This window comes from Camelina sativa, chromosome 7 (genome assembly GCF_000633955.1).
Source record: "Camelina sativa cultivar DH55 chromosome 7, Cs, whole genome shotgun sequence".
Lineage (NCBI taxonomy): Eukaryota > Viridiplantae > Streptophyta > Magnoliopsida > Brassicales > Brassicaceae > Camelina > Camelina sativa.
The window spans coordinates 22,373,320-22,386,086 of NC_025691.1; the positions used below are offsets into that span (position 1 = coordinate 22,373,320).

The following is a 12,767-nucleotide window of genomic DNA, read 5'->3' on the forward strand; positions in this document are numbered from 1 at the left end:
GACGTGTTCCTGAATTTCCGAGGGGATGAGATTCGCAAAACTATTGTGAGCCATCTTGTCAGCTCGTTGAAGACCAAATACATCTCAACTTTCATAGCCTCTGAGCCTTTCGAGGACCTGGATCATGAGGCTATGGAACAGTCGCTAGTTGCGATCCCCGTGATATCAAAGCACTACGTGATTTCTGACTTCTGGATGGATGACCTCAGAAAGTTAATAGAGTGTGAGAAGATAGGAACTCTGACAACAATTCCTATATTCTTCCAAGTTAATCCTTTGGATATCTTAAGTCACGCAGTAGGAAAATACGCGGACACGCAGAGTGAGACCTTGGAGATGGTGCGGAAGTGGTTGTATGCTCAGGTGTCTCGCAAACCTAGCTTCAATTCCAATGATTGGTACACTGTTTGCTTCTTTCTTTTTTATTTTATTTTTTAGTGCAAACACTGTTTGCTACTTTTTTTTTGTTTTAATCTTCTTATCGTTTCCTTTTCGGGTAGAATTGCTAATATCGTTTCCTTTTCGGGTTACTGAGCAAAATACTGTTTTGGTGTGATATATTAAGGGTAATTATGTAGTTGACTAGTTGTTAGGAGAGTTCATGATCTCAAGACTTAGTATACATTTAAACAAAAAAAAGACTTTATTTTACATGATAGGGAGGACGACTCAGAGCTTGTGGATAGCATTACTAGTTTCGCTTCTAATATCCTGACATCTTCCACATCAAGCTATCATAGTACTGGTTTAAGCCCGGCTAGGAGTTTGAAGCTAGAGAGTGCATACAGCCCTTTAAATTACAGAATCCCTGACAAGTTTAAATTTCAGACATGGCATTTTTCTCCCACCTTACTCCGAGGACATTTTAAACTATTCTCGTTGCCCCTGCTCAGTCCCCAAACCCATCTGGGGATGAAGCGTCGCCTGAAAGAGCTGCGTTCTGTAACATTGCACACAGATTCTACAGTAATTGGTATTTGTGGAACGGAAGGAGTTGGGAAGACAACTCTTGCCAAGCACCTTTACGAGGAGATGTCACCACGATTTCAGCACCATATATATATGAAGAATAACATCAACAAGTTGCAGAGTATACTAGATATGCTAAATAGTGAAGTTTTTACGGGGAGCTCTGATAATGCCATCAAGGAAATGATGGGGAACCGGAAGGTTCTGCTTGTTGTTGATGGTGTAAATGACATGAAGCAGCTAAAAGGTATAACCAAAGACGCGAGTTGGTTTGGTCCAGGAAGTCGGGTCATTGTAATCACACAAGAGAGGTCTTTGCTAACTGAATGTGGAGTGAAACAAATCTACGAGGTTGAGTGTCCTAGATACGAGGAAGCTCTTGCTTTCTTCTCAGAGATTGCTTTCAAGCAGAGCAACCCTCTCCCTGGTTTTGAAGGTCTCTCCTTTCGGGCTGTTCATGTCGCTAATCGTCTTCCTCTGGCCCTCAAACTGTTGGGATCGTTCCTACGCGATAGGGAAAAAGATGTATGGATAAGTACATTGCGTACCCTCGACGCATCTCGTGATAACTACGCTTCAGAGATTAATAGGTACATTGGAGCAGATGACTATGCACCGAGACGTCCGATCAAAGTGGATCGACACATTGGAGTAGATGAAGCAAACTCTTTCCCGTTATATTGCTTGGCTCTGGAATGATCAGTGGGCATGTTCATAAGTCTACTTCAGTTGGATTTGTTTGAAAAGAATGTTGTGAAAACCCTGGTTGAATAAGACGAACAAGGACATATGTTCGTCACTAAACTCTTTTGTATATTTATCGTTTATTATGTGTGTACGTTTGTGTGTGTTTACTGTTTTATTTCATTTTGTGTGTAATGATGGGTAGATTCAGATAAGTCTCGTCAACACTCGTTGGACTCAGAAGGCACTAGTACTTTCAAGCTTGGAAAAACAAATTGAACCAAAAGATAAAGTCTTCTGACAGGAGATTAGGAGGAATAGGACGGCACTTTTACAAGTGGAGATCGAGGTAAACAGTGTGAGGAATGATATACATCTGAACATCCCTAAGTAGAATGGCAGGGTGGAAAGAATAATTGTATATCTACCGAGAAAAAATGATTTTTAGGTGATGCGGTGCCAGAGTATCCAGTAATGTAAGTGGCAAGGGCCCATGTAACTTGGAGATGTCAACATAGCATTTGCACAAGGTTTTATACTTCTATTCGAGAAATTGTGCCAGCAAAAAGATCGTTTTTTCAATCAAGAGGTATACAAAAAAAACTACAGAATAGAGAAAACGCAGACCGACCTTTTTTTTCCAATTACAAAGTTAAGCGTTCGCAGACAGCTACTGACAAACAAACAAACAAACCAACCAACAACACCCACAGACTTGTAGGAGATCAAATAAATAAAATAAACAAAAGGGTTAAATGATAAGTTGAGAACAATATCACAAGAACAAACAAATGCAGAATCGAGTTACCAGATTTATTGGGAGTGTTTTTGCCAATCATGCAACACAATTTACTAGTATGACCTTTTTCATCTATCAGAGTTAAGGGCTTTGGAGATCCATTCTGATTCTGTGACTTGAGTTCCCGAATCAACCTTTGGAACAGAGACAACGGAGTCACAGAAAACTGTCATTACCTAAAGGGATAGCCGACAAGTTCGGTTCATGTATGAAGAAAAGAGTTGAAGAGTTGATTCATAATCACAGCACGCATATATCATATTCTTTGCATACAAAAGTCAAACCAAAAAAAACAGTTTCTGAGACGAGTTTTATTAGAAATACAAACCTTGTGTTGTGAGGGTGATGTTGAAATTTCTATGTTAAGAGACTGACCTTCTTTCTCTGTGTCTCTGATAGTTGCTGTTTATCAAGGTAAGCCACTTTCTTGGCTTTCATCATACTTCCTATAATCAATACGAGAAATTAAGGCAAAATAATTCCACATATGTAGCTGCACCTATTACCACGAAGGCACGAGAGTCTCACCAGTTCAACGATATTGACAACAAGGGTATTCCAGAACTCAAAGGCTCTCTGGCTCCAGCAACTGCACCTGAATAGAACCTGGAGAATTCTCAAAAATTAGGAAAACAGAATAGACGGGCAGACAAGACAGAAACACTTACATTATATTTATTTTTCACAGCTTGATCACAGATTGATTCCACTAATTACATGAAGAACATAAATAGACAAAAGATACAGAAATTACGAAATACCAAAATATCACATAGTCATATGATTGAGATGATCAAAATGCTAACCAGTATTAGTTTTGACCAAACAAAGAGCACCCTGATAATCCGAATACATTCCACACTTATCGTTTCCACTCCATATTATATAGAAAAGATACTGGCGAAAGAAAAAGGTAAAAGAAAATCTACACTTTCCAAACGAGTTGAAAAACATTTTTCGTCTATTTCCCCCTCTGTGGATGGGTTTCCAAGAGAAGTCAGTTTTTTCACAGCTCTGGGGAGCTTCAATATGATTAGCCGCCCTCCACTGAGTCCACATTCTGAATGGACAGTCTTTTCTGTTTTTCGCTAGGCGAGCACATCCTATTCAAAAGTATGGATCCGAAGATTTGTTAAGCAGTCACAATGCGATAAATCTAATTTAAAGCAGCCTTTCAGTATCAACTCCTTAAATAGTGTGGCCCTTGTAAGATCTGGAAGACTGAAACTTTGGTCAAATTGTTAAAGTCTGTACATCTAGTCTCCACAACTGACAGATTCCCTGAATATAAGAAAAACACAGAAGACGGTGAAACCTCAGAGAAAGTTCTAAGAAGTTAGTTATTAAGATACCTGTCCTAGTCTAATTGATAAAATTTTACATCAACAATGCAACATGTGTTCAAGGCAACTGAACTTAACTTTAAAAAGTACATATAACCAAGCTGAATTTTGACTGACCTATTAAGATTTTCTAAAGGTTCTTCAACTTTCCAAATTTGAAGAGAATCGACAGGTCTTTGTTTTTTGTTTTTGGTTATCTTGTCTGTTTGGTCATCTTCCCAAATCAAGCTAAATCCACATGATTTTAGCTCCGCAGGGGGAGACTTAAACTCCTCTGAGAATTGCAAATCGGATTGGATGCCAAACTTGTTGATTTTGTCGCTGAAGTTTTTTAACCCTCGGATGATAACCAGGTGATCTGATTTAACAGCTTCTTCTTCATCTTCAGTACTATGAAAACTACTTTCCCGGCAATGAAAGAAATCTGGTTTAAGGTACAAATAAAAGTACCTTTCATATCCCCAGTCCCAGTCATAAGAAAATGGCGAGAATCGTATATGGAAGGGCTTCTTGCAAGAAAGCATGATACACCCATCAAAACCCAGCATTTTCGGGGATGGCCAAATATGGGGTAAGCCAATCGTTAGGGACTTTCCTGTCTTAATCTTGTCGAAGTAACTGGGCACCTCGGTTCCAGGAAAGAAAGCAAATCTCAGTGACTCCTATTCCACGACAATAACAACAACCAAAAAAGGAAAGAGAATTATCAAGTTCATGGTGTCTGCAGATGGAGGAGTGGGAGAAAAAGCTGAGAACATACCTCTTTGTTTTCTCCCTCGTTAAGAAACTGAGTGATTAAATGTTCATCCTGCTTTAAGCAGAAGCAATGGCTTAGATCAAGGTGCTTTACAGAATGGTTCAAAGGAAGGGAAATCGTTTCCAGGGATTCACAGCCATGTGCGTAGAGATATTTGAGGCACAATGGGACTCTTTCTATCGATTTGAGTTTCTTGCACTTATTGAGGCAGAGAGTTCCCAGAGAGAAAAGACCTCCGATACTTGATGGCAATGTCTCGAAGTCATTCCTGCTAAGATCTACATATGATAGCTTAATATATTGTCCAAACTTATCTGAAATTGATTGAATGGTCTTGCAGTCGTCAACCCAAAGCTCCAGCAACTGGAATCTGCCCCAATCTTGTTCAGCATGAGATATTTTGAACACTGATTGGAGACTCACACAGCCAGAGAGTTTGATTCTCTCCAACTGAACTAGTTCTGGCAATGCTTTTAGTCTGCGGCAGTTACAAAGGCTGGCATATTTCAACCTGGGAAGTTGATTCATGGTTTCTGGTAAAGTCTCAAAATCATTGCCACTCCAGTCCAATTTCTCTAAGAAGTGCAAACCACATACGTCATCCGGGATCACTTCGATGTTTAAGTTGATTAGATTTAACTCTTTCAAGCAGGGAAACATGGAAAGGCCATAGCAGAGGAAACTTGCATCATCAGCGTTGTAGTTAAACCTGATAATGTCTATAAAATTGAAATCATGGAATTCTGACATGGGTCGTGGTTTCTGCTCTGCTTTCCTCATCGGTTCAGGACAATGAAAATCTGGTACTGCATGCAGTGTCCTCATAGAAAATTCAAGAGGTGGTTCATTATGAGGTAGTTGTTGCTCCCCCTTCATCAATTCATCAGGTGCTTGATGCTCAGTACTAAAACAGAGGTGATCTGCGTTGCCATCAAGCCACAACATCTGAATATGTATGTTTCCTCCAACGGATAGATTTGTAATGGACTCCATTTTCACCTCTTTACCCGAAAAATACAGAGCAACTTGACGGCAGCCCCCACTCAGTTCCCTTATAGTGATGTGGTAACTATTAAGTTGATCACAGTATGAGACATCAAGCTTTGTCAGCATCGTAAGGTTACTGATGGACTCTGGAATTCTCTTCAGCCTCTTGCAGCCTCGAGTTATCAATTCCTCCAAATTCACGGCCATTGAAAGATCTGGAAGATGTTCCAGATTTTCAGAGCCTGACAAGTCCAATCTTCTCAAGTTTGGCATCTCCTGAGAATAATTCAACAAAGAATAGGGAAATTGTGATAATGTACAAGTATTGGAAGACACATTTTCATAAGTATTGATCGGTTGAGAGCTTTTACCATGGTCTCTTCCCAGAATACAGTCAGATTGCTGCGATGTAGACTGACTTCAACAAGATCTCGTGGACGGAATCGGCAAGGGAATGTTGTCAATGGAAATGTGTCCCATTGTAGTAATCTAAGCCTCGATGAAAGTAGATTTGTATCGTCACTACTTAAATGCAGCTTGGACTTTATACGATCCGAGTGCTTGTAGATCTTGAGGAATTTGAGCGTGTCGTGGTACTTCGTATACCCACCCAAATGCAACGCGAAAACCATGTCACACATGTGTAACGACATGCAATTAGTTGGTTCGCTCGTCTATGGGAATAAAAACGACAAAGTCAGTTGGCATACAAACAAGTGCAGAAACCACCAAGAACAACAACAGATGTTACAGAAACTGTAGAGGCTTACCGCGTTACTTTCCAGTAGTTTATAAATTTGATAAGGATCCCACAATACTCTTCGTCCCTGGGGCCTCTGCACGGATTCTTGATTCACAATTGTTCTAGCAGTTTGGTCTATCAAACTATGCATCTTTATATACCCACCAGCTGTGATTTCAATAAGAGACTTTTCAGCCAATATCTTTAATCCCAGACAACCCTGTAGTTCACCATCATCGAGAAGGGTAGTGGCACGATGGAGAGGCTCACCATTAAAGAGGCACGCTACATGAAGAAAAACATTCTTATCTGCCTCCTCTAAACCATCGTAGCTAATTTTCAAGATCTCCATAACATTTTTATGAGGAGCTTCTATAAATCTACATAACGCATCATCCCACTCCTTCAAAGATGCCATTCTTCGGAAAAATAAACCGTAAGCTTCAATAGCGGCTGGAAGACCTTGAGCAAGCCAGGACGCTCGGATTGCCAGTTTTTCATAAAGTTCAGAAGGAGGAATCCCTCCTTCAAAAGCCAACTGGTTAAATAACTGAAGAGCAGCACCAGTATCCAAACACTTGACTTCATATACAGTTCTTACTCCACATGAAATAAGCAAGCCCCTGTCCCGTGTTGTTATGATAATTCGGCTACCTGGACCAAACCAGTTGGACTCTTTAGCGAGGGCATGCACCTGTTTCATGTCATCCACATTATCAAAGACAACAAAGACTTTACGACGTCCAAACCTTGCCTTAATCTCCTGGGGTCCAATTTCTACACTCGAGAACTTCATCTTCTCCTCAGCAAGACCAAGTGCTGTTGAAATAAACTTTTTCCGTAAATACGAGGCATCATGGTTTCTGTATATCTTCGAAACGTTTTCAAGGAAACAACGAGTTGGAAATGGCCTTGAAAACCGGTCAAAGAGACACCTGGCAATGGTGGTTTTGCCAATGCCTCCCATTCCCCAGATTCCTATCATACGAACCTCGTCCTTAGATTCCATACTCAAAAGAGAACTCAGTAGCTCCATGTGAGCTTCCATTCCAACAATATCACTGTAATCTACTGGCTGCATAATTAACAACTGGTTTGAAATGCCTTCAACAATCTCTTCAATCATCAAGGCCTCGTCCTCACTAGCATATGGAAAATTCTCAGAACACTTACAAATGGTTCCATAGATATGGTACTAGTACATATCAGAGACATATGTTGGTAGTGAAGTGAAAACTAACCAAGTTGCAAAATCCTTGCCTGCTATGCTGGCGATCTGGGTAAGAGCTTTTCTCCAATTCGTGACCTTCTTAGCAATTTCTAAGCCTTGGTACTCGTCGAATGTGAAACTCCCAGTCTGATGTCTGACGTGAGAAGGATCAACTCCATAGAAAATGGGAACGACTTTAATCTCCTTCTTGAAGTGAAGATCCATTATCATAAGGAGCTCGTCCAGGCACCATTTAGACGAAGCGTAGTTCTTTGATAGAATGACAAGAGCGAATCTGGAGTCTTGGATGGCTCTGCTGATTTCTTCGGAAATGGAGTCCCCTATCTCAAGCCTTTTATCATCCTTGAAGGTAACAACTCCACTGTTGACAAGCTCTTTGTGCAAATGGCTGACGATGTTTTTGCGGGTGTCTTCTCCTCGGAAACTCAGGAACACATCATACTTCCAGACATGAGACGAAGAGGATGAAGAAGAAGCCATCACTAGTCTCTGTGGATCAACTATGTGGCCAAACTTCCAAAAAGTAAACGGAGGTTCAATAAGACCTCCCCAAAAGCAACCATGTGGTGACACACTTGCACATGGTGGACATTATTTTAAAAAATCCCTTTTGAATTTTGGAAGCTAAACCTACTCCATTGACTGACTCCATTGCAAATCTTCAGTCAAAAACTCAGAGCTATAGATCATCCCTAGTTCCCTACACTACATCGATAACCATGGCTTCTTCTTCCTCCTCCTCATCAAAACCCGATGTGTTTCTGAGTTTTAGAAAGGAGGACACCGGTAGGACTTTCGTCAGCCATCTCTACCGTTCGTTGGACTCAAAACGAATTCGAACTTACAAAGATGTGAACCAGCAGACGACGAGAGAAGGAAAAATTTCGCCTGAAACCGCTAAGGCAATCAGAGAGTCGAAGATTGCCGTCGTTGTGATATCGGAGAACTACGCCTCTTCCGTCTGGTGCTTGGAGGTACTCGCGGAGATTATTGAGCGTTCGTGGCTCATCAAAATCAAAACAGTCTTCTACGAAGTGGATCCGGAGGATTTGACAAAACCAACCGGAAAATTCGCGGAAGACTTGAGGAGACATGAAGAAATAGAAACTCCGGAGACTGTGAATCACTGGAGGAATGCACTGGATCGATTAGAGAGCCGCACCGACCGTAGATTTTGCTCGCGCGATTGGTACCATATTCTTCTTATTAAAGATATAAAATTTGTCTACCACCAATTTCGTTTAAGAGGTTTTAATCACTGTAATTAGGCTTTAAACCTTAGTCGCTACTCTAGTGACTAGTCTCAACTTACAACCTTCCTTTTGTTTCCTTAGGGAGGATGATTCCAAGATGCTCGATAATCTTATCATCAACATTACTTCTCCTACTGACGCCCTCCAATCACTTCGTCGAAAGGCATCAGCAATCAGGCAATCTAGTGTTGGCCTACTAGAATCGAGTGTTTCGGGATTGACGACAGATATCGATAGCAAGTATAAACCCAAAAGCTTATCTGCTTCTGGAGAAACTGCACTTGGACTTGAGAGATATGCACTTGAAGACACATCTGTTGTGGATGATATGTCAAATGAATCGCCTTCTCCCGCATCTGACGAATCCAACGGTCTTGTTGGTATGTATCGTCATAAGAAAGCCGTCTATGGATTGCTGGATTTGGAATCTACGAACCAGGTCCGCACACTTGGCATTTGGGGTTTCCAAGGCGTTGGTAAAACGACACTCGCTGAGTGTGTTTTCGACGACATCTCAGGCCACTTTCAACACCACTGCTTCCTAACCAATGTCAACAAAATCTATCAGAACCGCATCTCACCAAGTTTACTTGAACATCTTACAATGACAAGAAGTTCTGCTGATATCTTTGACGCCATCAAACCAAGTCTTGTAAACCGAAAAGTGCTGCTTGTAGTTGACGGTGTTGATGATACTCAGAGCGAACAATTTAAGAATGCCCTCAAGGCTACCCGTTGGCTCGGTGCCGGAAGTAGAGTTATCATGACAGCTATATTCGACCATTCACTTAAGTCATGCGGAGTAAAATACGAGATGGAGTGTCTCAGATATGAGGAAGCTCTCCAACTCTTCTCTATACACGCTTTCAAGAGGACTTATCCTCTTACTGGTTTTGAACCCTTCTCCATTCGTGCTGTCCACTTTGCTGGATGTCTTCCTCTTGCCCTCAAAGTACTCGGTTCATTTTTATTTGATAAAGACAAAGAGAGTTGGAAAAGAACATTGCGCAAGCTCGAAGCATCACAAGATAATGGTAGCCGTCAGATATCTAATTACATCGGGGCAGGTGAATACCTTCCAAGACATCAAATCGAATTGGAACAATATGTAGGAGCAGATGAAGAAGAATATACACCTTCATATCTCATGTTGCTTTGAGTCTTTGACAATCAAAGTGCATACCATGTTCTAAGCCTACTCAAAGTATTTGGTGGATGTGCCAAATACAATAAAAGTGATGTATCTGTCATCTGTGTTGATGATAGCTCGTTACCCAGCATCTATGCAAAACTTGTAACTTTACATTTATACTTCTTGTATCCTGAAAAGTGATTTGTAGGCGTTGTCACTGAAGACTGAGATCAAAGAAGAGAAAAATCTGCGACAAGATGCTTGCCAGATATTTGGGTAATGGCGGCAGAGGCAATAGTATCAAACATGGTATTTGGGTAAAAGATCGTTCTTCTCAATCAAAAGGTATACAAATTGTATGAATACGAAATAGAGAAAAAGCAGAGCGACCTTTTTTCCCAATTACAAAGGTAAAACAGCTACTGACAAACAAACAAACAAGACAAGAGCAACCCAGACCTTGTAGGGAGATCAAATAAATAAATAAACAAAAGGGTTAAATGACAAGACGACCACAAGAACAAATAAATGCAGAATCCAGTAATCAGATTTGTTGGGAGAGTTTTGGCCAAATCATGTAACATAATTTACGAGTATGACCTTTTTTCATTGATCAGAGTTAAAGGCTTTGGAGATCCAGTCTGATGCTGCGGCTTGAGTTTCTAAATCAATATTTGGAAGTAGAGACAATGGAGTCACAGAAACCTGCCATTACCAAAAGGGAAGTAGGTTATAATACATATATATATTCCTTAGAAATTTTTAGAAGACTTAAGAATTTAACCAGACAAAATGTGTTTCATGTTGAGTGCAAGTGTTGATTTAGAGAAGAACAGGATGCAGAAAAGGAGAATGGATATATGATACAAAAAAGAGCACGATCATGGCGACTTACAAAACCATCTTCTAGAGCCTTGACATCCAAATCTTCATCTGTGTGTTCTTGTTCTTTAGCAAGACACTGCATATATATATACGTCGGAACTTAAAACTCAATGAATATCAAAAGGAATTGTGAAGAGAATGGTTATAAGTTTGTCTTTACCTCTAGACGAAAGAATTTCTTAACACGGGTATCAGTTTTACCAGCAACACCAACCGATTCAATCTCCACAATACTCTTCTTCTGAGTGGTAAAACGACGAGCTGCCCCCTGAGATTGCCAAATATCTGAATATCAGAGTCGAATATACTAATCTTGGACCTTCTGAACCAACAATTAATCTATAAAAAAGCACAAATTCAGAGGTTGAAAACTCCTGAATAGGGAATAAACTCACAGCAGCTGAAGCATCCCTGCCAAGCTGGGCGAGCTGAGCCCCTAGACTTTGTTGGTTGGACATGAAATTCCCAGCACCAGGGTGACGGTGAGCTGAAACAGCTTGCCAACTAGGATTCTGTCTCCACATGCTTCGTTTTGTTACCTTGAAACCCTATTCATATGTACAAGAAACGTCAGCTTCCCCATATCTTGTTTTTGTTAGACAGTTTTGTTAAAGATACAAACCTTGTTTGATGAGGGTGATGTTGGAATTTCTATGTTGAGAGAGCAGTCTTTAGGAAATATTCCTTTCTCAATGTCTCTGATAGTTGCGTTTATCAAAGGTAAGCAGACACCAACAGCATCCTTAAAGTGACTCTCTTGGCTTTCATCTTTCTTCCTATAAATCGAAATAAAAGAATTATGGCCAACAAATACAAATATGTAGCAGCAGGCATTCCCACAATATACTCACCAATTCAATGATATTGACAAAGAAGGTACCCCAGAAATCAAAGCCTCCATGGCTCCAGCAACTGCACCTGAATAGAACCTGGACGATTCTCAATTAAGTAAACACAGAGGAGACGGCCAGACAATGAATGACCACTTTTTTAAAAGACAAAAGGCACTTACATTTGATGGCCACAGCTTGAACCCTGATTGATTCCACTAATTACCTGAAGAAAACAAGCAAAGACAAAGAAACAGAAATTACAAAATACCAAAATATCATACAGTCAAAAATGATAAGAAAAATAAGCAAAATGCTAACCAGTATTGGTTTTGACCAAGCAAAAAGCGCCCCGGATAATCCTAACGAGATGCAGTCCACAGGAGTCCCTGAGACAAAAAAAGAGTAATTGCAGATCCTATGAACAAAACAGTACTCACACCACATGAAACTGGCGACAAGAGGAAAATCCAAGTCTACACTAACACTTCACATTCCATATACTTATATGTCAAGCTTATAGATGTTGTGAAAACTTCAGAAAACTGTATTTAATAATCATTTCAAACAAATCCGCATACCTGCAACTTCAAAGGCTGTGGCACCTTTGATAGTAACAGAGCTTACAGCGATTGTTTCCCCTGGAGTCATAGAATGAGCAGAAGCTGATTTGTCCCTGCAGATTCCAATTCACCACCATAAGTTCAGAACTTTTAACTAACCAAAACACGTTAGGTGTGAACAAAACAAAAATCAAATTAACAACAATCGGATTCGTAACGCACGTTTGAGGAGCACAAACATGGACATTGTAAAGCCCTTCAAGAACCAAAGCCTCAACGAGAGAAACAAGCCCTGGCGAATCAATCCCATCACCGTTCGTAACTAAAACAATGGGTCTAGAGTCATCGATCTCTTCCTCCACCGCCGCAACGTCAACGGAATCAGATGTAGACGGAGCCTCCTCCGTCGATCCATCGCTCCCAACTTTTTCCTCGTTCCCTCCTTTTCTCTTCGAAAGCACATCCTGGAGATTCGAAACAAGCGCCGCTGACAAAGCATTGTTCTTCGAGGTCATCGTTAGAGAACAAAGAAGAAAACGCAGATTTGATTTGGGTCCGTGTTGAACGAATCAGAAAAAAAAAAAAAAAAAAA

At 40.5% G+C, this 12,767-nt stretch overlaps 4 protein-coding genes across 4 annotated transcripts in view; 2 read left to right on the forward strand and 2 right to left on the reverse strand.

The window, feature by feature from the left end:
* Positions 1-1,836, forward strand: part of LOC104701975 (disease resistance protein RLM3-like) — a 3,203-nt gene extending 1,367 nt beyond the window's left edge. The window contains exon 3 of the mRNA XM_010417758.1: positions 791-1,836. Within this exon, the coding sequence (XP_010416060.1) occupies positions 791-1,668 (878 nt within the window). The 3' untranslated portion in view covers positions 1,669-1,836. The remainder of the gene's footprint in view (positions 1-790) is intronic.
* LOC104701978 (disease resistance protein RPP5-like) lies at positions 3,237-8,100 on the reverse strand. Its single transcript, XM_010417761.2, has 6 exons — positions 7,523-8,100; positions 6,310-7,423; positions 5,911-6,213; positions 4,556-5,815; positions 3,913-4,457; positions 3,237-3,733 (listed from the first exon to the last, which is right to left on the reverse strand). The coding sequence occupies exons 1-6, from the start codon at positions 7,990-7,992 to the stop codon at positions 3,709-3,711; spliced, it is 3,717 nt and encodes a 1,238-aa protein (XP_010416063.1). The 5' UTR covers positions 7,993-8,100; the 3' UTR covers positions 3,237-3,708.
* LOC104701977 (probable disease resistance protein RPP1) lies at positions 8,186-10,130 on the forward strand. The gene is made up of 2 exons (XM_010417760.2): positions 8,186-8,701; positions 8,847-10,130. Exons 1-2 carry the CDS (start codon positions 8,232-8,234, stop codon positions 9,922-9,924), a joined length of 1,548 nt encoding a protein of 515 aa, XP_010416062.1. The 5' UTR covers positions 8,186-8,231; the 3' UTR covers positions 9,925-10,130.
* LOC104701976 (5'-nucleotidase SurE) lies at positions 10,268-12,761 on the reverse strand. The gene is made up of 10 exons (XM_010417759.2): positions 12,398-12,761; positions 12,194-12,288; positions 11,934-12,001; positions 11,795-11,838; positions 11,634-11,711; positions 11,405-11,558; positions 11,178-11,330; positions 10,943-11,050; positions 10,793-10,858; positions 10,268-10,602 (listed from the first exon to the last, which is right to left on the reverse strand). Exons 1-10 carry the CDS (start codon positions 12,688-12,690, stop codon positions 10,504-10,506), a joined length of 1,158 nt encoding a protein of 385 aa, XP_010416061.1. The 5' UTR covers positions 12,691-12,761; the 3' UTR covers positions 10,268-10,503.